Source organism: Cheilinus undulatus, linkage group 11, assembly GCF_018320785.1.
Source record: "Cheilinus undulatus linkage group 11, ASM1832078v1, whole genome shotgun sequence".
Classification (NCBI taxonomy): Eukaryota; Metazoa; Chordata; class Actinopteri; order Labriformes; family Labridae; genus Cheilinus; species Cheilinus undulatus.
Genome location: NC_054875.1, coordinates 49,518,031 through 49,539,075, shown reverse-complemented (window position 1 = coordinate 49,539,075; position 21,045 = coordinate 49,518,031). Strand labels below are relative to the sequence as shown.

The 21,045-nt window shown below is 40.8% G+C and overlaps 1 protein-coding gene across 1 annotated transcript in view; it reads right to left on the bottom strand.

Moving 5' to 3' along the window:
- cacna1fb (calcium channel, voltage-dependent, L type, alpha 1F subunit) overlaps positions 1 to 21,045 on the bottom strand; it is a 108,491-nt gene that overhangs the window by 52,894 nt on the left and 34,552 nt on the right. Inside the window, 3 exon segments of the mRNA XM_041799068.1 lie at positions 7,328 to 7,433; positions 9,200 to 9,300; positions 13,373 to 13,641. Of these exon segments, the coding sequence (XP_041655002.1) occupies positions 7,328 to 7,433; positions 9,200 to 9,300; positions 13,373 to 13,641 (476 nt within the window).

Sequence of the window (21,045 nt, the reverse complement as noted above, 5' to 3'; positions counted from 1 at the left end):
TTGACACCCCTGCTTTAATTGATTTTATAAACCAATCATGGTCGACATAATTTGGCTTTTTTGGAAAAAAATTGTCAGCAAAAAAAGGCCTTTTCTAAGTCAAAGTGAAACCACATTTCTACAAAGTAATGCCAACCTAAGTGCAGTGAATGTGTCTCAGTGATTATAGTCTAAAGACACCTGAGTCTGGAAGCTCCAGTCACAGGTGCATCAGTATTCCTGGCTACCATTACACCATGAAGACAAAAGAACACTCAGAGAAAAGGTTATTGAAAAGTCAGGGGGTGGATACAGATACAAAAGATATTTTATGGTCACAATGATGAACTTGCAGCTAAAATGTGGACTTGTTCCCCTTTTTAGGTCAGTCCATCTCAGGTAAGCTCAGGCCCAGAGAAGTGGGCGGGGCTTCTGGATGTTGTTTCTATGCATTTGTCTTTGCATGCTAAAGTCTGAGCTCACATTTGCAGAAGCAGCAATGAACTTTGTTAACTGACAGTGGTTTTTCTGAGCCCACATTTTAAAATCCATACAGAATTATGTTTTTTTATGCAGCGCCACCTGAGGGGTCAAAGGTCATGGGCTTTCATAGTGATTCCCAGCCTCGCCCCTTACATGCAGAGAGATTTCTCCACATTCTCTGATGAGATTATGGACTGTAGACCAGTGACCATCAACTGGCGGTCTGAAGGCCACATCAGCGAGCTGGACTGTAGCAGTAATCCAGCTTCCTGTGCAAATAAAGCCCACACAGCGTCCCCTCCAGCCCTGTACATGATTATCAAACCACCTGTCAGTCACTGCAGGTAAATATTCAGCCAGGAGAAGAGCTGCCATTCTCTAAACGCTGTGCAGAATAGCTTCAGCTGAGAATCAAACCTGCCTCTGCTAGGACTAAAATGTTTGTTTCATGGCATGCATAAAGGCCTTTAACCCTGACCTTTGACCCTCAAGTTCTACAAAGGTCTTCCTTGAGTCAGAGTGGACTTTTGTGCAAAATTAGAAGAAAACCTGTTGAGGTGTGCTTGAGATATCATATTTACAGTGATACAATGCCTCCAGCCTCAGCCAGGTACGGAAGCCCTGAAGGGCAACTGTGCAAATATTTCATGATTGCAATAATTGATTTCATCAGGCATAAAAAACAAATGCAAATTTTTAAATGAAATGCTAGCACATTTAACACACTGTAAAAAAAATTATTTCAATATTTTAACCCTCAGTAAAACTAAATCTTTGATTTTCTTTGTGCTCCTGCGATAAAACATTTAAAGCACACGGGTCTGAAAGCTTCTGGACATCATCACAACAACAGAGAGAGAGAGAACGCGTGTGGGTGTGGCTGAGTGACCTGGTAAACGTGGATGTGGAGAATTTGTGAGCATTTCAGAGGATTACCAATCTGTCATCATCCCTGCTCAGCACAAACACACTCAGGCCGGCTCTTCTCTATATTTGTGAGGACTCTGTTTCCCATCATGCATTATCTGACGTCTGACCCTAAAATGTTTCTATAAAGACACGGTATGCTGTTCCACAACCAGGGGACCCTGCATCTAAACCAGGGGTTCTCAACCTGTGGCTCATTTGAGTGAAATAATATTTCCCCCAGAAAACCTTAAAAAAGGAAAACTTTATGCCCCTTTTCACCGTTTTTGCCCCTTTTCACCCATTCAAGCTATCTTTTGCCATGAAACGCCCCTTTGTTACAATTTTTTGTATTTTTTGTTTTGACACTTTTTGTCCATTAAATACCACTTGTTTCCATTTATCCTAAGTTTTTGCCTCTTCTTTTTGCCACTTTTTTGCCCATTTTTGCCCGTTGACCATTTTTGCCACATTTTGCCCATTTCAGCTTCCATCATCACATACTACTTCTTTCCTATTTTTTTGTCAATTTTTTGCTACTTTTGACTGGTTTTTGCCCATTTAAGTCACTTTTCACTCATTTATTTGCCACATTCTTGCCACTTTTGGACCATTTTTTGCCACCTGTAACCATTTTTAGCCACTATTTGTCCATTTAAACAACCTTTTGCCATTAAAAACCCCTTTTTTTCCCAAATTTGCCAATTTTTGCAACTTCTTTTTGACACTTTTATCCCATTTTTGTCCTTTTTATTTAAGTGTTTTGCCATTTTTTTGTCCATTAAATACAACTTGTTTCCATTTTTCACAAACTTATGCAACTTCTTTTGCCACTTTTTTGCTTATTTTGCCACTTTTAAACCAACTTTGTGCGATGTTTTGCCCATTTAAGTTACCTTTTGCCATTAAATACTTTTTCCAATTTTCTGCCCATTTTTGCAACTTCTTTTTGACACTTTTCCCCATTTTTGACACTGTTATCCCATTTTTTTGCCCTTTTTATTATCCTGTTTTGCCCCTTTTCACCCATTTGAGCTGTCTTTTGCCATTAAATGCCTCATTTTTACTATTTTTTGCCCATTTTTGCAACTTCTTTTTGACACTTCTCCATTTTTGCCGCTTTTATCTCATTTTTGGCCTTGAAATTAACATGTTTTGCCAGTTGTTTCTGTTTATCCTAAATTTTTGCCACTTATATCCTACTTTTACCCTTTTTCAACAGTTTTTCACCACTTTTCACCCTTTTAAGCTACCCTTTTGCCACTAAATACCACTTGTTTCCTATTTTTGCCCATCTTTGCCACTCTTGACTGCTTTTTGCCCATTTAAGTCACTTTTCACTCATTTTTTTTGCCCCCTGTAACTCATGTTTTTGTCACTTCTCAACCATTTTGTAACTTTCTGACCCTTTTGCCACATTTTCCTCCCCATTTTTGCCCATTTTCACCCATTTTCATTGCTTTTCGACCATTTTTGACACCTTGAACTTACTGTTATTGATACCTCAAGCTTTTTTCGCCCCTTTTACCTCTTAGATCGTGGCTTTTGCAAAGGTATTTTTCCAACAATTTGGTTGAGTAGGGTTGAGTAACACTAAGATAATAAATTAGTGCAGTTTTAGTCTGAACCAACAGACCTATGTCAGGTGAGGTATTTTTCTTTATTTATCCTCATTCTTTAAACTTTTAAGTGTTTTTTAAGGACTAAAGTTTGTTTTCTTGGTCATCTTTGAACCTTAAAGTGTCCAAAAAGACTGAAATTTTTTTTTTTTTGAATAAATATCAGATATCCATCATTGTGCATCCCTAGTCAGGATGGCATCAGGGCATGAACTTTCACAGCAGTTGGCATTAAAACAACAACAAAAAAGACAGACGTCTGTGGTTCTGAACACTTGTTGAATTCTTTGAGGTAAAGTAAAAATAAATAACAGATCTTTGTTCACACAATTGCACATAATTTAGCCCTTAAAGGTAACCTCTGAGCGGCTCTGTGGATGTGAGGAGCTGATAAACGGAGCTCAGCTTGAACAGAGTCAGATCTAAGCCGGTGCTCACAGAGACAGATAAAAAAGCAACCCTCTCTCTCTCTCTCTCTGCGTGGCCTCAGATGTCACTCTCCTCCTGCTCTAAATCTGTGTGTTATCTGGATGAAACACTGGGACTCAGACCAGCAGCCTCATGCTGTCACATTCACACACACATACTGTCACCTGATTTTATTTCAAGGATGCTAAAAGAAAAACCTGTGCATGTGTGCGTGTTTGTTTTCCGTCTTTATATAACCTCTGAGGTGCTACCTGAGCTGCCCTCCATCCTGCTCATGCTCAGTGTCGTCCTCCCTGCAGGCGCTCGTCATGATGACTTATACTCCTACATTTTAAGTCATAATGAAGACAATTAGAGGAAAGTGACTCAATGCAAACGGGTGTCTGCAGGCACACGGTTCATTTAAATGTTTAACACAGAATATCTTAAACACTGCAGGTCAGGACTGATGCACCTGCTACAGGTCGGCTCTGTCCAGTGTTTACTTAGATTTCAGTGCTTAGCATGATCAGTGAACTCATTATACTGCACGTATGAGCAGCTAATCCAGCAGACACGGTTTCAGGACCCATCGGACTCATGTAGCATGTCATAGTGAGCAACAATGACGGCAACATCTAGCAGAGCAGGGTCCACACTGCAAAATAAACGTGGTTCTCCCTCTGACCAAAGTCTGCAAACACCGGACTATCAGACGGTTCTAAGGATGATCCTGGTGGATATTCCTGTGGTGTGAGAAGGATAAGGGGGGATCTTTCCCTCTCAGATCTGCTATGAAGCCAGTCGAAGGTGGTCTGACAGCTGAGCAGGCATGAGCAGGACTGTGAGCGATAGCCAATCAGGACGCAAGTTCACAGAAGGAGGAAGCACAACAAACACAGCCATGACAGTAAACATGGAGCTAACGGTGGTCAGTATGGAAAGATATCATATCACAATTTTTAATTTTTTTTCTGGCAAGACAACGATCGAGATTTTATTACAGTTCTAAATTTTAAGGCTAATTTCCAAGCTAGAGACGAAAAAGTCACATCTTAGAGGCATGTGGTCTTTTTTTCTGCAACAACCTGGTGGTATATTCATGAATATTTACAGTGCTTAGAAAAGTATTCACCCCCTCGGATGTTTTACCCTTTTATAGATTTTATAAACCAATCATGGTCATCATGATTTGGCTTTTATGCCACAAATTTAAGCTAAAAAGGTCTAAAAAAGGTCTTTTTAATGTCGAAGTGAAACCACATTTCTACAAAGTAATGCCAACCTAAGTGCAGTGAATGTATCTCAGTGACTGTAGTATAAGGACACCTGTGTCTGAAAGCTCCAGTCACTGGTGCATCAGTATTCCTGGCTACCATTACACCATGAAGACAAAAGAACACTCCAAGAGAAAAGGTGTTTGAAAAGTCTAAGTCAGAGGATGGAGACAGAAACATTTCCAAGTCTCTGAACCAGTGGTCATTTTGACAGCACTTTTTAATTTAGTTTTAGTCTTTTGCCAAAAATATCTTTCAGTTTCAGTCATAATTTAGTCATCTAACTTGTTTCAGTTTTAGTCGTGTTGACGAAATTTACAGTGAATCTAGTCGACTGACTGGATCTCTCCCAACTTACCCCGCCGCTATGCAGCAAAAGCCGTTGTGATTGGATCTCCCCCGTATCTCATCCCACCTTTCCACATGGCCAAACTAGTTGTGATTGGATATATGCCTAACTGGCCCCTACTTTCTACACGAGGAAATTAGGTCTGATTGGATAAAGTCTTGGTCAAACATTTTTGTCTCGTTTTTATTTGTTGACTAAAGTCTCAATTAATTTTGTTTTAGTTTTTGTCCATGCACACTTGTTTTTATTAGTTACTGTCTCATTTTCGTCAGGGGGAAAAAGGCTATTAACGAAAACTATAACGAAAATAATTAGTCAACAAAATTAACACTGCTCTGAACATCCCCCAGAGTTCAGTTAAATCCATCATGAAGAAATGAAGGAATATGTCTCATGTATGAATCTGCCTAGATCAGACCGTCCTCACTAACTGAGTGGGCGTGCAAGAAGGAGACGAGTGAGAAGAACAGCGACTCATCAACCAAGAACCCAGGGTGTTTATAAGAAGACAGACTCAATCACCCTGAGACAGAGAATCAAAGAGGGTTCAGAGGGTGTCATCTGCATATGAATGAAAATTTGCAGTGGGTAGTTTTCATTAATAAAGTGTAGAAGACAGGGGTCCAAAGACTCCGCCCTGAGGACCTCCATTTTTAACTTTGCGATTAAAGAAGCTGAATTAACTCTGTTTGGGTCTGTTGCGAATAATTCTTGGACAATTCTTGGGGGCTCGTCCGGGATCCTTCCAACTGACCTCACCCTCTAGCAGATCAGTGGAGCTGAAACCAGGCACAGAGGAGTCTGGGACTCCAGACTCTGCCCAACCTAATGGACAAGGAAAGGAGAGGGGGTGAAAGAGCGGTCATGTTGGCTACAGCAGGTAGCTAACATGTAGCTTTCTCTTTTTGAGAGTGGAGACTCCTGTTGTTGGTGTGATGTTCATCCACACCACACACTATAAGCAACTAAACTGTTAAATCTGTCGGGGTCTGTCACCAGTGAAAGTCTCACAGTTTCAAATGTACCTGATATCCCCGGTAGCTTTTTCACAGATCCATGACATGGGATATATTTCACACCCTGTGGATAACAGCCAATAGGAAGCACCCACAGACACAGAAACCTTTCTGCGGGCCTCATCTTTCCTTCTTCACTGTTTAAAGGACAGGACTGATGTTCTACACAGACACAGTTAGACTCAGACTCACACAGAGGCAGTGTGGCTGTCACTCTGATTAAAAAGACTCCATGAACCCTGAATACAGTCCAACTGTGACTGCAAAGAGACCATCTGAGCACGGACTTCCTCTGATCTGATTGGATCACAGATGTGTCAGTCATCTACAGTAGCCCCTACATCTGCAGTCAAAAGTGACTCCATGAACTGAAGTAAACCCCTCCACATGGAAGCTACTTCCTGTTTGCATGGATAAAGACATGAGGGAGAGACACCTAAACACCCGCCTGTTTCTTCAGTCTGAAACTTCTGCTTCTGATCCAAACCGTAGGTCTGCACAGCCCTGAGCCCCAACGGTGGATAAGGGCCATTCTGAAGATATTTAAATAATGGATCTGCTAATTTTAAAGAAAAAAGATTTTTAGTTTAAGAAGTCAGAAATTTATTGAAACAAAAATGTAGAATTTTTGAGATTATAAAGCTGAAAATCGCCCTTTATTTGGGAGAATATCATACCATGAAGCCATTAGGGCCAAATTAAATCAGACTTTTACTGAAACTGAGCAAAAAGGGGCTAAATGTGATTTTAGCCCAGAGTCATCACACAGGCCAGGGGCCAGATCTGGATTTAGGTCTAAACTGAGGGCCGACCAGGGTCCACATTTAACCAAAAACTGTCAACCTCATTTTCAACAGTGATGAATTATGGGAAGTAAAAAAACAACCTAGCTCTGATGATAAACACCACAAACATAAGGAAGTCAAAATGATGAGTTTAAAGGCTCAAAATCTGAAGTAAAAAGGCAAACTGATTAGTTCAAAAGGTCAAAACACAAAATAAAAAGAAAAATAGAATAGAAAAAATAAATCATGAGACTGAAAGTCAAAATCATGAATGTAAAAGACCAAAATATGAGGGAAACCTGGAGTTCTAAATCCAGGACTTTATGTCGCTTTTTTTAAACACAGAACAGAACCCAAACCGTGACCTCAAAGCAGAGCTGCTGAACCCTGACCTCTGAGAATAGTTACACCACTATTCAAATCACTATGGTAACAGAGTTATCACAGCTTGTACTGTTCTCTGCTCGTTCTCGGTGTAGTTGTGTTGTTGTGTATTTGGACTCACCAGGTCGTGGTTGGTGGAGTTGGAGTCGTCCTCAGGAAACGGTTTAGAAACTCCCAGAGCGACGCAGTTAGCAAAGATGGCTAACAGAATAAAAATATCAAAGGGTCTGAAGGCAAGAGCTAAGGAAGCTTAAGAGGGACAAAACTTTTAAAGATTTGTGACAAAAAAATGAGAGCATTCCCGTTGATGAAAATGTTGAATTTTCATGAAATTTTAATGAAATGTCAGAAATGGCATAAGGAAGAACTGATTAGATTTTGGGACTGATCCGGATCACCATCTTAATCCAGGAACTTTTTAAAGGATTCTGTACTATTGGGAGATAGGGCTAATGGTGGAGGTCTGCGCTGTTATCACTTTACACCAGGAGATGGCGGACATGAGTAACTTCACTCCCAGCAGCATTTTTGGGTGTTTCTATTCACAGTTTTAGAGTTTGAAAGACGCACACCTGGTCGAGGAGACGAGTGGGAGCGTAACGGAGAGAAAGACAGTGAATTGTAGCGAGAATACTCACAATGCTGGGAGGAATAGAGGAATATTCACCCTCTGCCATGACTTCCAGACGTCCGGTGAGACCATGGGTGAGACTGTCAGTGCATCTGTTGGCACAGACAGGCAATGCTTCCACCATGACAGTGCACCCGTAGTGAAGCCAATGCTCGCCTCACCATGTCTCCACCCCACTGGGGAGAGAGTAATGATGGCGGAGGTCTGCGCTCTCTGAGTGCTTTTCTAGTGTTAAATGTTATTCCCCCAGAAAACCTAGCAGAAGAGAAACTATTTTGCTCTTTCTTTCCCCATTTTGGTCACTTTTCATCATAAAAGCTACCCTTTGCCATTAAATATTTCCTACTTTTTTGACACTTTTTTTTGCCACTTTTTACCCATTTTTCCTACTTTTGCCCCATTCACCATTTTTTCTCCCAATTTTTGCCCATTTAAGCTACTTTTTGTCATTTAATACCAATTTTTTTCCTAGTTTTTGCCCATTTTAGCCACATCTTGTTGCCACTTTCAACCCATTTTTGCCCCTTTTCACCATTTTCTGACACCTTTTACCCATTTAAGCTAGCTTTTGCAATTGAATACCACTTATTTCCAAGTTCTTGCCTGTTTTTGTCACTTCTTTTTGACACTTTCATCCCATTTTAGCCCCTTTTCACTTTTTTTTGCCATTTTCACCCTTTTAAGCTATCTTTTGCTATTAAATACAACTTTATCTAGTTTTGCCCATTTTGACCCTTTTCTTGTTGCCACTTTTATCCCATTTTTCCATTTTTCACCATTTTTGGCCACTTTTCACCATATTCTCCCAACTTTCACCCATTTAATCTACCTTTTGCTATTAAATACCACTCGTTTTCTCTTTTTTGCCTGTTTTTGCCACTTCTTTTTGCCACTTTTATCCCATTTTTGCCCCTCTTACCACTTTTCACCTATTTCAGCTACCTTTTGCCATTAAATATGCTTGTTTCCTATTTTTTGCCCATTTAAGTCACTTTTCACTAATTTTTTTTTTTTTTTTGCCACATTTGAACCATTTTATACCACCTTCAACTCATTTTTTTGTCACTTTTCACCCATTTTTTGCTACTGTCTGACCCCTTTTCCACTATTCACCCATTTTTTGTTGCTTGTTGAACATTTTTGCCACCTTTAACTTGTCACCACTTAGATTGTGGCTCTTGCAAAGGTATTTTTCAACAACTTGGCTCTTTGGTTGAGCAGGGTTGAGTAACACTGCTCTAGGGCAATAAAAATGCAATAATGTTAGAACAATATCTACAGTGATTAAATAAGACATAAGTGGATCAACAGTTCAGTAAAGTGGTGTGAAGCTGACATCTGATTGGTCAGATTAAAGGATACTTCCACTCCACGATGGACAGAGCGGCTCGTCTGATTGGGTTGTTGAGTTTCAGGCAGTATAACGCTCTGGGAGCTCTCTGGACCTGATTACTGCCCTGAACCTGGGGGGAGGAGACATGACATCATTAACCACATCATCATCATCATCATCACCTTCATCTTCCTATTCAACATTGCTTTCACGAAACTAACTCTTTGTTGGATCTCTTATTGGTTCACTGATCCACCAATCAGAGAGCTGCTGTGAGGTGAAGACCTTAATTTAGTTCCTTCAGCAGATTTGGGTGTCTGCAGGAGTGACTAGTGAAAATGGTTCCACATCACAGATGATTTGACATGCTATTTAATAAACAGATGTTTGCTATGAAAAATACCTTCTTTAGACTCAACTCACAAAAAATGTTTTCCATTTCAGTTTTTTTACATGTGGAGGAGACCAGCAGGAGAAATTTTGTCTAAGCTTGCATAAATAATCAAAGAGGACGGGTTTGACATCATCATCGTACTCGCTCTTATCTTCACCATCATCTTCACCATGATCATCTAGATTCTCATCATCATGTGTTATCTAACCTGTTTCATGGCGTGTTATCTCGCCTGTTTCATGGCACGTAATCTCCCCTGTTTCTTGGTATGTTATCTCCCCTGTTTCTTGGTGTGTTATCTCACCTGTTTCTATGTGTGTTATCTCACCTGTTTCTATGTGTGTTATCTCACCTGTTTCTTGGTGTGTTATCTCACCTGTTTCTTGCCGTGTTATCTCCCCTGTTTCTTGGCGTGTTATCTCACCTGCTTCTTGGCGTGTTATCTCCCCTGTTTCTTGGCGTGTTATCTCCCCTGCTTCTTGGTGTGTTATCTCCCCTGTTTCTTGGCGTGTTATCTCCCCTGCTTCTTGGCGTGTTATCTCCCCTGCTTCTTGCCGTGTTATCTCCCCTGTTTCTTGGCGTGTTATCTCCCCTGTTTCTTGGCGTGTTATCTCCCCTGCTTCTTGGTGTGTTATCTCAACTGTTTCTTAGCGTGTGATCTCACCTGTTTCTATGCGTGTTATATCCCCTGCTTCTTGGCATGTTATCTCCCCTGTTTCTTGGTGTGTTATCTCACCTGTTTCTATGCGTGTTATCTCACCTGTTTCTTGGTGTGTTATCTCACCTGTTTCATGGTGTGTTATCTCACCTGTTTCTTGGTGTGTTATCTCACCTGTTTCATGGTGTGTTATCTCACCTGTTTCTTGGTGTGTTATCTCACCTGTTTCTTGGTGTGTTATCTCCCCTGTTTCATGGTGTGTTATCTCACCTGTTTCATGGTGTGTTATCTCACCTGTTTCTTAGCGTGTTATCTCACCTGTTTCTTGGTGTGTTATCTCACCTGTTTCTTGGCGTGTTATCCTACCTGTTTCTTAGCGTGTTATCTCACCTGTTTCTTGGTGTGTTTTCTCACCTGTTTCTTGGCGTGTTATCTCACCTGTTTCTTAGCGTGTTATCTCACCTGTTTCTTGGTGTGTTATCTCACCTGTTTCATGGTGTGTTATCTCACCTGTTTCTTGGTGTGTTATCTCACCTGTTTCATGGTGTGTTATCTCACCTGTTTCTTGGTGTGTTATCTCACCTGTTTCATGGTGTGTTATCTCCCCTGTTTCATGGTGTGTTATCTCACCTGTTTCTTGGTGTGTTATCTCACCTGTTTCATGGTGTGTTATCTCACCTGTTTCTTGGCGTGTTATCTCACCTGTTTCTTGGCGTGTTATCTCACCTGTTTCTTAGTGTGTTATCCCACCTGTTTCTTGGTGTGTTATCTCACCTGTTTCTTGGTGTGTTTTCTCACCTGTTTCTTGGTGTGTTATCTCACCTGTTTCTTGGCGTGTTATCTCACCTGTTTCTTAGTGTGTTATCCCACCTGTTTCTTGGTGTGTTATCTCACCTGTTTCTTGGTGTGTTATCTCACCTGTTTCTTAGCGTGTTATCTCACCTGTTTCTTGGTGTGTTATCCCACCTGTTTCTTGGTGTGTTATCTCACCTGTTTCTTAGTGTGTTATCTCCCCTGTTTCTTAGCGTGTTATCTCACCTGTTTCTTAGTGTGTTATCTCACCTGTTTCTTAGTGTGTTATCCCACCTGTTTCTTGGTGTGTTATCTCACCTGTTTCTTAGCGTGTTATCTCACCTGTTTCTTGGTGTGTTATCCCACCTGTTTCTTAGTGTGTTATCTCACCTGTTTCTTAGTGTGTTATCTCACCTGTTTCTTAGCGTGTTATCTCACCTGTTTCTTGGTGTGTTATCTCACCTGTTTCTTGGCGTGTTATCATACCTGTTTCTTAGCGTGTTATCTCACCTGTTTCTTGGTGTGTTTTCTCACCTGTTTCTTGGCGTGTTATCTCACCTGTTTCTTGGTGTGTTTTCTCACCTGTTTCTTAGCGTGTTATCTCACCTGTTTCTTGGTGTGTTATCTCACCTGCTTCTTGGTGTGTTATCTCACCTGTTTCTTGGTGTGTTATCTCACCTGTTTCTTGGCGTGTTATCCTACCTGTTTCTTAGCGTGTTATCTCACCTGTTTCTTGGTGTGTTATCTCACCTGTTTCTTGGCGTGTTATCCTACCTGTTTCTTAGCGTGTTATCTCACCTGTTTCATGGTGTGTTATCTCACCTGTTTCATGGTGTGTTATCTCACCTGTTTCTTAGCGTGTTATCTCACCTGTTTCTTGGTGTGTTATCTCACCTGTTTCTTGGCGTGTTATCCTACCTGTTTCTTAGCGTGTTATCTCACCTGTTTCTTGGTGTGTTTTCTCACCTGTTTCTTGGCGTGTTATCTCACCTGTTTCTTAGCGTGTTATCTCACCTGTTTCTTGGTGTGTTATCTCACCTGTTTCATGGTGTGTTATCTCACCTGTTTCTTGGTGTGTTATCTCACCTGTTTCATGGTGTGTTATCTCACCTGTTTCTTGGTGTGTTATCTCACCTGTTTCATGGTGTGTTATCTCACCTGTTTCATGGTGTGTTATCTCACCTGTTTCTTGGTGTGTTATCTCACCTGTTTCATGGTGTGTTATCTCACCTGTTTCTTGGCGTGTTATCTCACCTGTTTCTTGGCGTGTTATCTCACCTGTTTCTTGGTGTGTTATCTCACCTGTTTCTTGGTGTGTTATCTCACCTGTTTCTTGGTGTGTTATCTCACCTGTTTCTTAGCGTGTTATCTCACCTGTTTCTTGGTGTGTTATCCCACCTGTTTCTTGGTGTGTTATCTCACCTGTTTCTTGGTGTGTTATCCCACCTGTTTCTTGGTGTGTTATCTCACCTGTTTCTTGGTGTGTTATCCCACCTGTTTCTTGGTGTGTTATCTCACCTGTTTCTTGGTGTGTTATCTCACCTGTTTCTTAGCGTGTTATCTCACCTGTTTCTTGGTGTGTTATCCCACCTGTTTCTTGGTGTGTTATCTCACCTGTTTCTTAGTGTGTTATCTCCCCTGTTTCTTAGCGTGTTATCTCACCTGTTTCTTAGTGTGTTATCTCACCTGTTTCTTAGTGTGTTATCCCACCTGTTTCTTGGTGTGTTATCTCACCTGTTTCTTAGCGTGTTATCTCACCTGTTTCTTGGTGTGTTATCCCACCTGTTTCTTAGTGTGTTATCTCACCTGTTTCTTAGTGTGTTATCTCACCTGTTTCTTAGCGTGTTATCTCACCTGTTTCTTGGTGTGTTATCTCACCTGTTTCTTGGCGTGTTATCCTACCTGTTTCTTAGCGTGTTATCTCACCTGTTTCTTGGTGTGTTTTCTCACCTGTTTCTTGGCGTGTTATCTCACCTGTTTCTTGGTGTGTTTTCTCACCTGTTTCTTAGCGTGTTATCTCACCTGTTTCTTGGTGTGTTATCTCACCTGCTTCTTGGTGTGTTATCTCACCTGTTTCTTGGTGTGTTATCTCACCTGTTTCTTGGCGTGTTATCCTACCTGTTTCTTAGCGTGTTATCTCACCTGTTTCTTGGTGTGTTATCTCACCTGTTTCTTGGCGTGTTATCCTACCTGTTTCTTAGCGTGTTATCTCACCTGTTTCATGGTGTGTTATCTCACCTGTTTCTTGGTGTGTTATCTCACCTGTTTCTTGGCGTGTTATCCTACCTGTTTCTTAGTGTGTTATCTCCCCTGTTTCATGGTGTGTTATCTAACCTGTTTCTTGGTGTGTTATCTCACCTGTTTCTTGGCGTGTTGTCCTTTCTTCCTCTGTGTTCCTGTTGAACTGGTGGTTGAGTGAAGCGTGTCGGTCCTAGTCATCTTTACTCCCCCCTCCTCTTCTCCGTCCAGCTCGTTGTCCCACTCTCCATCCTGCTCTTGTCCTCTTCCTCCTTCTACTCCCACGTCTCCGCCTCCTCCATCCCCCTCTCCTCCCTCCTCCTCTTCTTCACCCTCACCTCCTCCCTCCTCCCCATCCACAGCATTGGTGTAGCCATTTCGACCAGCACCTGGAGATAGAAGGGAAGAATATCAGTGCCTGTCTCCTCATAGTCCACCAACAGAAATGTGAATAAAACTTCTCATTTCTTCTCTGTAATCATTTCTCCAACTGCTGGCTGAGGATTCTGTCCTGCTCTCACAGTTAAAGAGGATTTTACTGAATTAAAGTCCTGACCTCTTTATCGTTCTCTCTGTGTGGTCCATGATAGAGATGATGATGATGAAACTGACAGTTGATGATGATGATGAGGATGATTAGGATGATGAAGACATAAAAGACAATGGTAATGATGATGATGATAATAATGATGAGAATGATTCTGATGATGATGAGAACTAACCTTGCTGAATAGGTGATTAATGGCAAATGGACATTGATTAGTGTACCAATTTTCTATCTTATCACTACTTGAAGCATTTTTACTCGTTTCTTGGCGTGGTGTCTCTCATCTGCCTGTTTCTTTACCTCATGTCTTCCTGTTTCTTGGCATTCTGTCTCACATCTGGCCTGTTTCTTTACCTCATGTCTTCCTGTTTCTTGGCGTTCTGTCTCTCATCTGGCCTGTTTCTTTACCTCATGTCTTCCTGTTTCTTGGCGTGCTGTCTCTGGTCTTGCCTGTTTCTTTACCTCATGTCTTCCTGTTTCTTGGCGTGCTGTCTTCCTCTATCCTCGCATGTTGTCTCAAAGCACTTTCACACCACAGGCCACATCCATTTACACCCATTCACTCCACATTCATACATTAATGGCAGAATCTGCTAAGCTGAGTGGCCATAAGTCACAGCTAATCAAGCTCATACACATCCATACTCATTTACACGCCATCGAAACAGCAGTGGGGGAAAATTGTGGTTAAGTGTCTTGCCAAAGATGCCCCCACATGGCCTGTCCAGATTCCACGTCTGTCATCAAGCAGATCCATCTCGCAAAGCTCCAGTCTGAAAAGTTTGTGTCAGGAATGAAAACGGACCTGACCAATCAGAGTCATTTGAGGAGAAGGAGGCGGTAGCTACAGGCAGGGTTTAGTCGAACTGGAAGCCGATAGCAATGGCTGCCACTGGATGTAGCGTTAAGCTCAGATGTAGTAATAGCATCATAATCCGAACTGGACCACATTTCTTTATTAAAATGACAGAAAAGAGCTACACTGAAGCTCTCTTTGGAAGAGAGAATGTTGTTGTTCTTCTACTTCTTCCCAGCATGAGTTTTATCCAACAACAAGCTCCACTGTTCATAAACTACAGCAGTGCCAATGTGAGTGACAGAATGTTCTTCCAATCACCTTCAGAGAATGTTTTGAAAAGTCTTACCCTTCCCAACAGCTTTCTATGGGGGATTTCCAGATGAATGTGAAATATTTTAATGCAATAGAGACATGAAACAGTCTACCTGGCGTATCAGGTTAGCTGGCAACAGAAACAACGATGATGATGATGATGACATTATTGGTGATGACGATGGAGATAAATAAAGAGGTGAAACAGAGGAGTAAGAGGAGGAGAGAGAGGTGACATTTTTCCAGTGGAAATGAAAACAGAAATATTGTAGTGAACAGCTGTGACCTAGATCTATGTGAGTGTGGGGGGTGGGGGGTGGGGGGGGGGGGGGGGGGTGTGATGTGGGCCGTGATTTATTTGTTGGTACCTGAGGACCCTGAAAACACACACACATACACACACAGACCCACACACCCCCACACACACCCACACATGCAGCACACACACATAGAGATAAACCCAGAGATGAGAACACAGTGAGATTACACCATGATCCTCTCTCTCTCTCTCTCTCTCTCTCTCTCTCTCTCCTCTACTGATTTCCTAGATTTCCTGTTACCCAGAATGCCTTTCTGCTGTGCCCAGCTGTTTTTGACATTTTCCCTACACAGGTGGGTAGAGAGGGGAAGGTAAACCACATAATTCTGATATGAAACTAACCATCACATTCATCACAAAGAGCACTTTCAAAATAAAACACTTTACAGTAACACACATCAAACTGGAATAATAACATGGAAACCTCTGACCTGCTCATGAATGAGGCTTAAGACACAAAATAAATAATCAGTAACATTATTAAATCTGATGGGAGGATATTCTTTATCTACCTGTTAACTATTGTTCAGCTGTTTGGTCATTCATTCCCTGATGACTTCCTAACAGTCTGGAAATTTAATATGTGACTATAAACCTGATAAACAGTGATGTGATCAATATCAACATTTTAGAATCTTGAACTGTACTCATTGTTGAAAGAGGAAGCTTTGGATTCAAACTATTATTTCAAAATGGATGGATGGATGGTTGGATGGATGGACAGAGAGATGGATGGATGGATGGATGGACAGAGAGATGGATGGATGGATGGATGGATGGATGGATAGATGGACAGAGAGATGGATGGATGGATGGATGGACAGAGAGATGGATAGATGGATGGACGGTTGGGTGGATGGATGGATGGATAGATGGATGGATGGATGGATGGATGGATGGATGGATGGATAGATGGACAGAGAGATGGATGGATGGATGGATGGATAGATGGATGGACGGTTGGGTGGATGGATGGATGGATGGATGGATAGATGGACAGAGAGATGGATGGATGGATGGATGGATGGATGGATGGATGGATGGATGGATGGATGGATAGATGGACAGAGAGATGGATGGATGGATGGATGGATAGATGGATGGACGGTTGGGTGGATGGATGGATGGATGGATGGATAGATGGACAGAGAGATGGATGGATGGATGGATGGATAGATGGATGGACGGTTGGGTGGATGGATGGATGGTTAGAAACACTGATGGATTGTATTTTCTATATTCTGATTCTAGTTAACAGCTGTTCAAATATTCCAGGACCAGTGATCATATGTAATCGTCTCTACAGCATATTTAGTATTTAAGACTCTTTAATGGTTACTGTTTAAAAAAAATGCATTCAAGCATTGAAAAAGTGTTATTTCACAATCAGATGCAGCCTTTTATCTAGTTTATTAAAAATAAGATTCTTTTAAAATATCAGAAATATTTTAGCTATAAGATGGTGGAGGATGTAGAAATGTTTCTTTCTGCCCTGTAGTTAGTTAAATGGATAATATCTGATATTAATGACAGCTCTGTAATTAGTTAAATGGATAATATCTGATATTAATGACAGCTCTGTAATTAGTTAAATGGATAATATCTGATATTAATGACAGCTCTGTAATTAGTTAAATGGATAATATCTGATATTAATGACAGGACTGTAATTAGTTAAATGGATAATATCTGATATTAATGACAGGCCTGTAGTTAGTTAAATGGATAATATCTGATATTAATGACAGCTCTGTAGTTAGTTAAATGGATAATATCTGATATTAATGACAGCCCTGTAGTTAGTTAAATGGATAATATCTGATATTAATGACAGCCCTGTAGTTAGTTAAATGGATAATATCTGATATTAATGACGGGTCCTGAATGAAATAAAACGCTCTGGTACCACAGCAGACTTGATGTGGGGGTTAATGGTGGCAGCATCAGTCTAATGAATGGATGGAATATTAAATCAGGATCAAACTGCTGGTTTACAGCCCTGCTTTCTACAGAAACAGTGGCTTTACAGTTACAGAGCTGTGAGCCTGAGTGAGGATGGATCTCTGCTGTCTGGATCATCACATCACAGCGGTCATGTGACCACAACAGGAAGATAAAGCTTGGATTATCTCTGAAGGTTCACTTTAACAGGACGGGATCAGTCTAAAGCCTGGAGAGTGAATCATAACAACACCACGACGCTTCTTTCCCGTCTCTGTTTAACTGAACTCAGAGCGGGCAGCGTCCCAGCAGGTTTGTCATCGTCCAATCAGCAGCTGAGCTTCGGACGGTTCAGGTCACATGACTGTGGGTCACGTTGTTTCTTCCTGTGGAGGAGCTGCTTCACCCGCAGGACGACAAGAACCGACTAATTATCCCTGAATTACCCCGAGTCAACTCACATCATCATGACAACGCAGTGTGTGTGTAGTGTAGTGGGGCATCCCATCACTAGCACACAACCCTGCACTCGCCTTGTTAACTTCCTACTTTTCACTGCCCTGTCTCCAACTCTCAGTGTGTGTGTGTGGGGTGTGTGTAGTGTGTGTGTAGTGTGTGTTGTGTGTCACGCTGCCCTGCAGCCTGGTCCAGCTGGAAGGTCATCAGTTCATTTAGTGAATGTTTGGGGCAGTTTTTTCTTCTTCTTCACTGCTCACATCCCAGACTCACAGCAGCTCTCAGAGACGGACTGAGCAGCCCGATCAATACATCAGCATCATCTATAGACTATCACTGATATTATCAATACAGACAGGATGGTGGACGCTATTTAACACCAGACCTTTTAAAATGATGTGATCTGTTATGGTAATGAATGTTACACTCCTCCTTAGTTTGTACCATAACATACCAGCCAGGACAAAAATGTCCGCTGTAAAAGCATTCATTATAAAATGTAGAAAAATATTTTTCAATCCTCATCATAACTACTCAGAATGTACAGTTCCTATGAATAAAACTGCAACTGTTTTCCCCTTTATTGATTTTATAAATCAGTCCTGGTCAATAAAATTGGACTTTTTTGACTAAAAAAACACAAAAAAAATCCTCTTTAATGCCAAAAATAAAAACATAAAACCATTCTGTAACACACAAAGCTATGTCCCCCAGAAATTTATATCCAATCTCCCAAAATCTACAAATAAATGTTCAAAAATTCTAGGAAAATAACTAAAATTTAAAAACCTGCCCGACCACCCAAAAAATCAAATCAAATCACCCCAAAAAATTTAAATTAATTCCTCAAATTTTCATAAAAAATATTTTTTTAAAAATCAACGCAACCTCCAATATACTTATTAAAAATTTACAAAAAAAAAATCTCAAATTTTCATGAAATTACCTAAAAGTTTTAAAGCTAATTCTCCCAGAAATTTGAATCAAATTCTCCCAAATTTACAAATAAATGTTAAAATTTTCCATAATACTAAAGAAGATTTAACTATAATATATATTTTCAAGAAGATACTTTAAATTTCAAAGCAAATTTCGCCCCAAAATTCCCCAAAATTTAATGCCAATTTCTACAAAGTAATGTTAATTACATAAAAATATGTAATGTAAAATAAGTGACTGTAGCTTTCTCTGTATGCTTCGGCTCATTGTCTTACTGGAAAATAAATCTACTCCACAGTTCTCTGTCTGACTGAATGACATTTTCCTCCAGGATTTTCCTGTATTTCACTGCTGAGAAGCATCCCCACAGCATGATGCTGCCACCACTGTGCTCCACAGTGGGGATTAGGGCAAAACGGTTTGGGGAAATAATCTAGTTGCGATTTTTTTCCCCAGTATTGGACTTGCGATTTAATATGCGATTATTTCTTAAGTTCCTTATATTTTATTTTTTACCAAAAAACACAAGCAATAAATCATTCTATATTATAACAACACAATATGAGATAAACTAGAGCTGAATTGATTTGAGAAATATCTAATTTTGATGATTTTGACTTGTATTGCAAATTGAATAGGAATTGATGTAATAAAGAGAGTTATAACTTTTATTAACCTGACACGCCAGATGGATGTGTTTCACACATCCATCTGGAAAGCTTCAATAGGAAACGTTTGAAAAAAGGCAGAGGAATTGAAAAAAACTCGGAGTGTGATTGGATGAACGTTCTGTCTGTCACATCTCTACGAGCCAATCAGAGCAACAAAACACGTGACGTAGCTGCTACTGAGCTGCACGTGTGCAGCTTCTGACGAATAATGCAAAACATGGCGACTATAGACATGTAAGTACTCGACTTTTGTCATTTTTGAAAACAACTCACTGCGGCTCTTTGTTCTTCTTTTAACAAAGAAATGTCGTCAAGTTCTGATAAAACTGGCGCCTTAGCAGCATCCACGCTAATCTCTCCCTCCATAACTGCACCAGCTCTTGCTGCTGCTTGTTTTTGTCCCGCCCCTCGTCGCTGATTGGTCCTGTCACTTTCTAACCGGGCCCAAACAGTTCAGATGGGAGCTTTGCGAGATGGATTCCCCAGTGAAAAACAAGGAAACAGGCGTATCCATCTGCTATGCAAGGTTAAATTTTTATTTTGTTCTCATATTTGATAAGAAAAACATTAAAAAAGTATGATTTTTGTGTACTATTCTAAAAAAATTGCCTGTGGATAATTGCATGATCTGTAATGCATAACATCTCTGCTGAAAAAAAAAGGTTTTAAACTGCTATTTTGACACAAATGTTAGGTTAAAGAAATACTGCACCTTCTGCCATTTGAAAATTGCAGCGGGCCATATTGCGATTTAATCTAATTTTCGATTAACTGCCCAGCCCTAGCGGGGATGGTGTGTTTGTGGTGATGTCAGTGTTTGGCGTCTTGTCTGATGGTCTCAAAGCTCCATTCTGGTCTCATCAGACCAAAGAACTTTCTTCCTCTTGACCATGGAGTCTCCCACAGTCCTTCTGGTGAACTCTAGTCCAGATTGAATCTGAGTTTTCTTCAACAGTGTCTTTCTCTTTGCCACTCTCCCATAAAGCTCTGACTGGTGAAGAACCCGGCCAACAGTTGTTGTCTGCAGAGTCTCTCCATCTCAGCTGCTGAAGCTTGGAGCTCCTTCAGAGTAGTCATAGGTGTCTTGGTGTCCTCTCTCACTAGTCTCCTTCTTGCACGCCCACTCAGTCTGTGAGGACGGTCTGATCTAGGCAGATTTACACATGTGACATATTCCTTCATTTCTTCATGATGGATTTAACTGAACTCTGGGGGATGTTCAGAGACTTGGAGATGTTTCTGTCTTCATCCCCTGACTTAGACTTTCCAGTAACCTTTTCTCTGAGGGTTCTTTTGTCTTCATAGTGTAATGGTAGCCAGGAATACTGATGAACCAGTGACTGGACCTTCCAGAAACCGGTGTCTTTATACCAGTGATTCTCAAATGGTGTGGCAAGGTGCACTAGTGTGCCTTAAGGCAATTCTAGGTGTACTGTGGCAATTTGTACCATACGTTATTACTACAACTTTATGGCAATCCCAGTTGTGATTTATTGATGATATCAGTGTATGTGAGTTGGATGAGTAGCACTGGTGCTAGCATCCCAGCTAACAGTGACCTCAGTAAGGCTAAAAGCATGGCAAGCTATTATTGGGTTGAAATTTTCTACCCATTTTCACCAGTTCTTTTGAGAACTTAAACCATTTTGAATTGCTGCCACTTCTTATTACCACTTTTGACCCATTTTTGCCACTTTTTTGGAACTTTTGGCTACATTTAACCCATTTTTACTACCTTTTTGCCACTTTTCACCCACTTTTGCTATTATTTGGCCATTTTCGCAATAATTTAATCCCATTTTACCACCT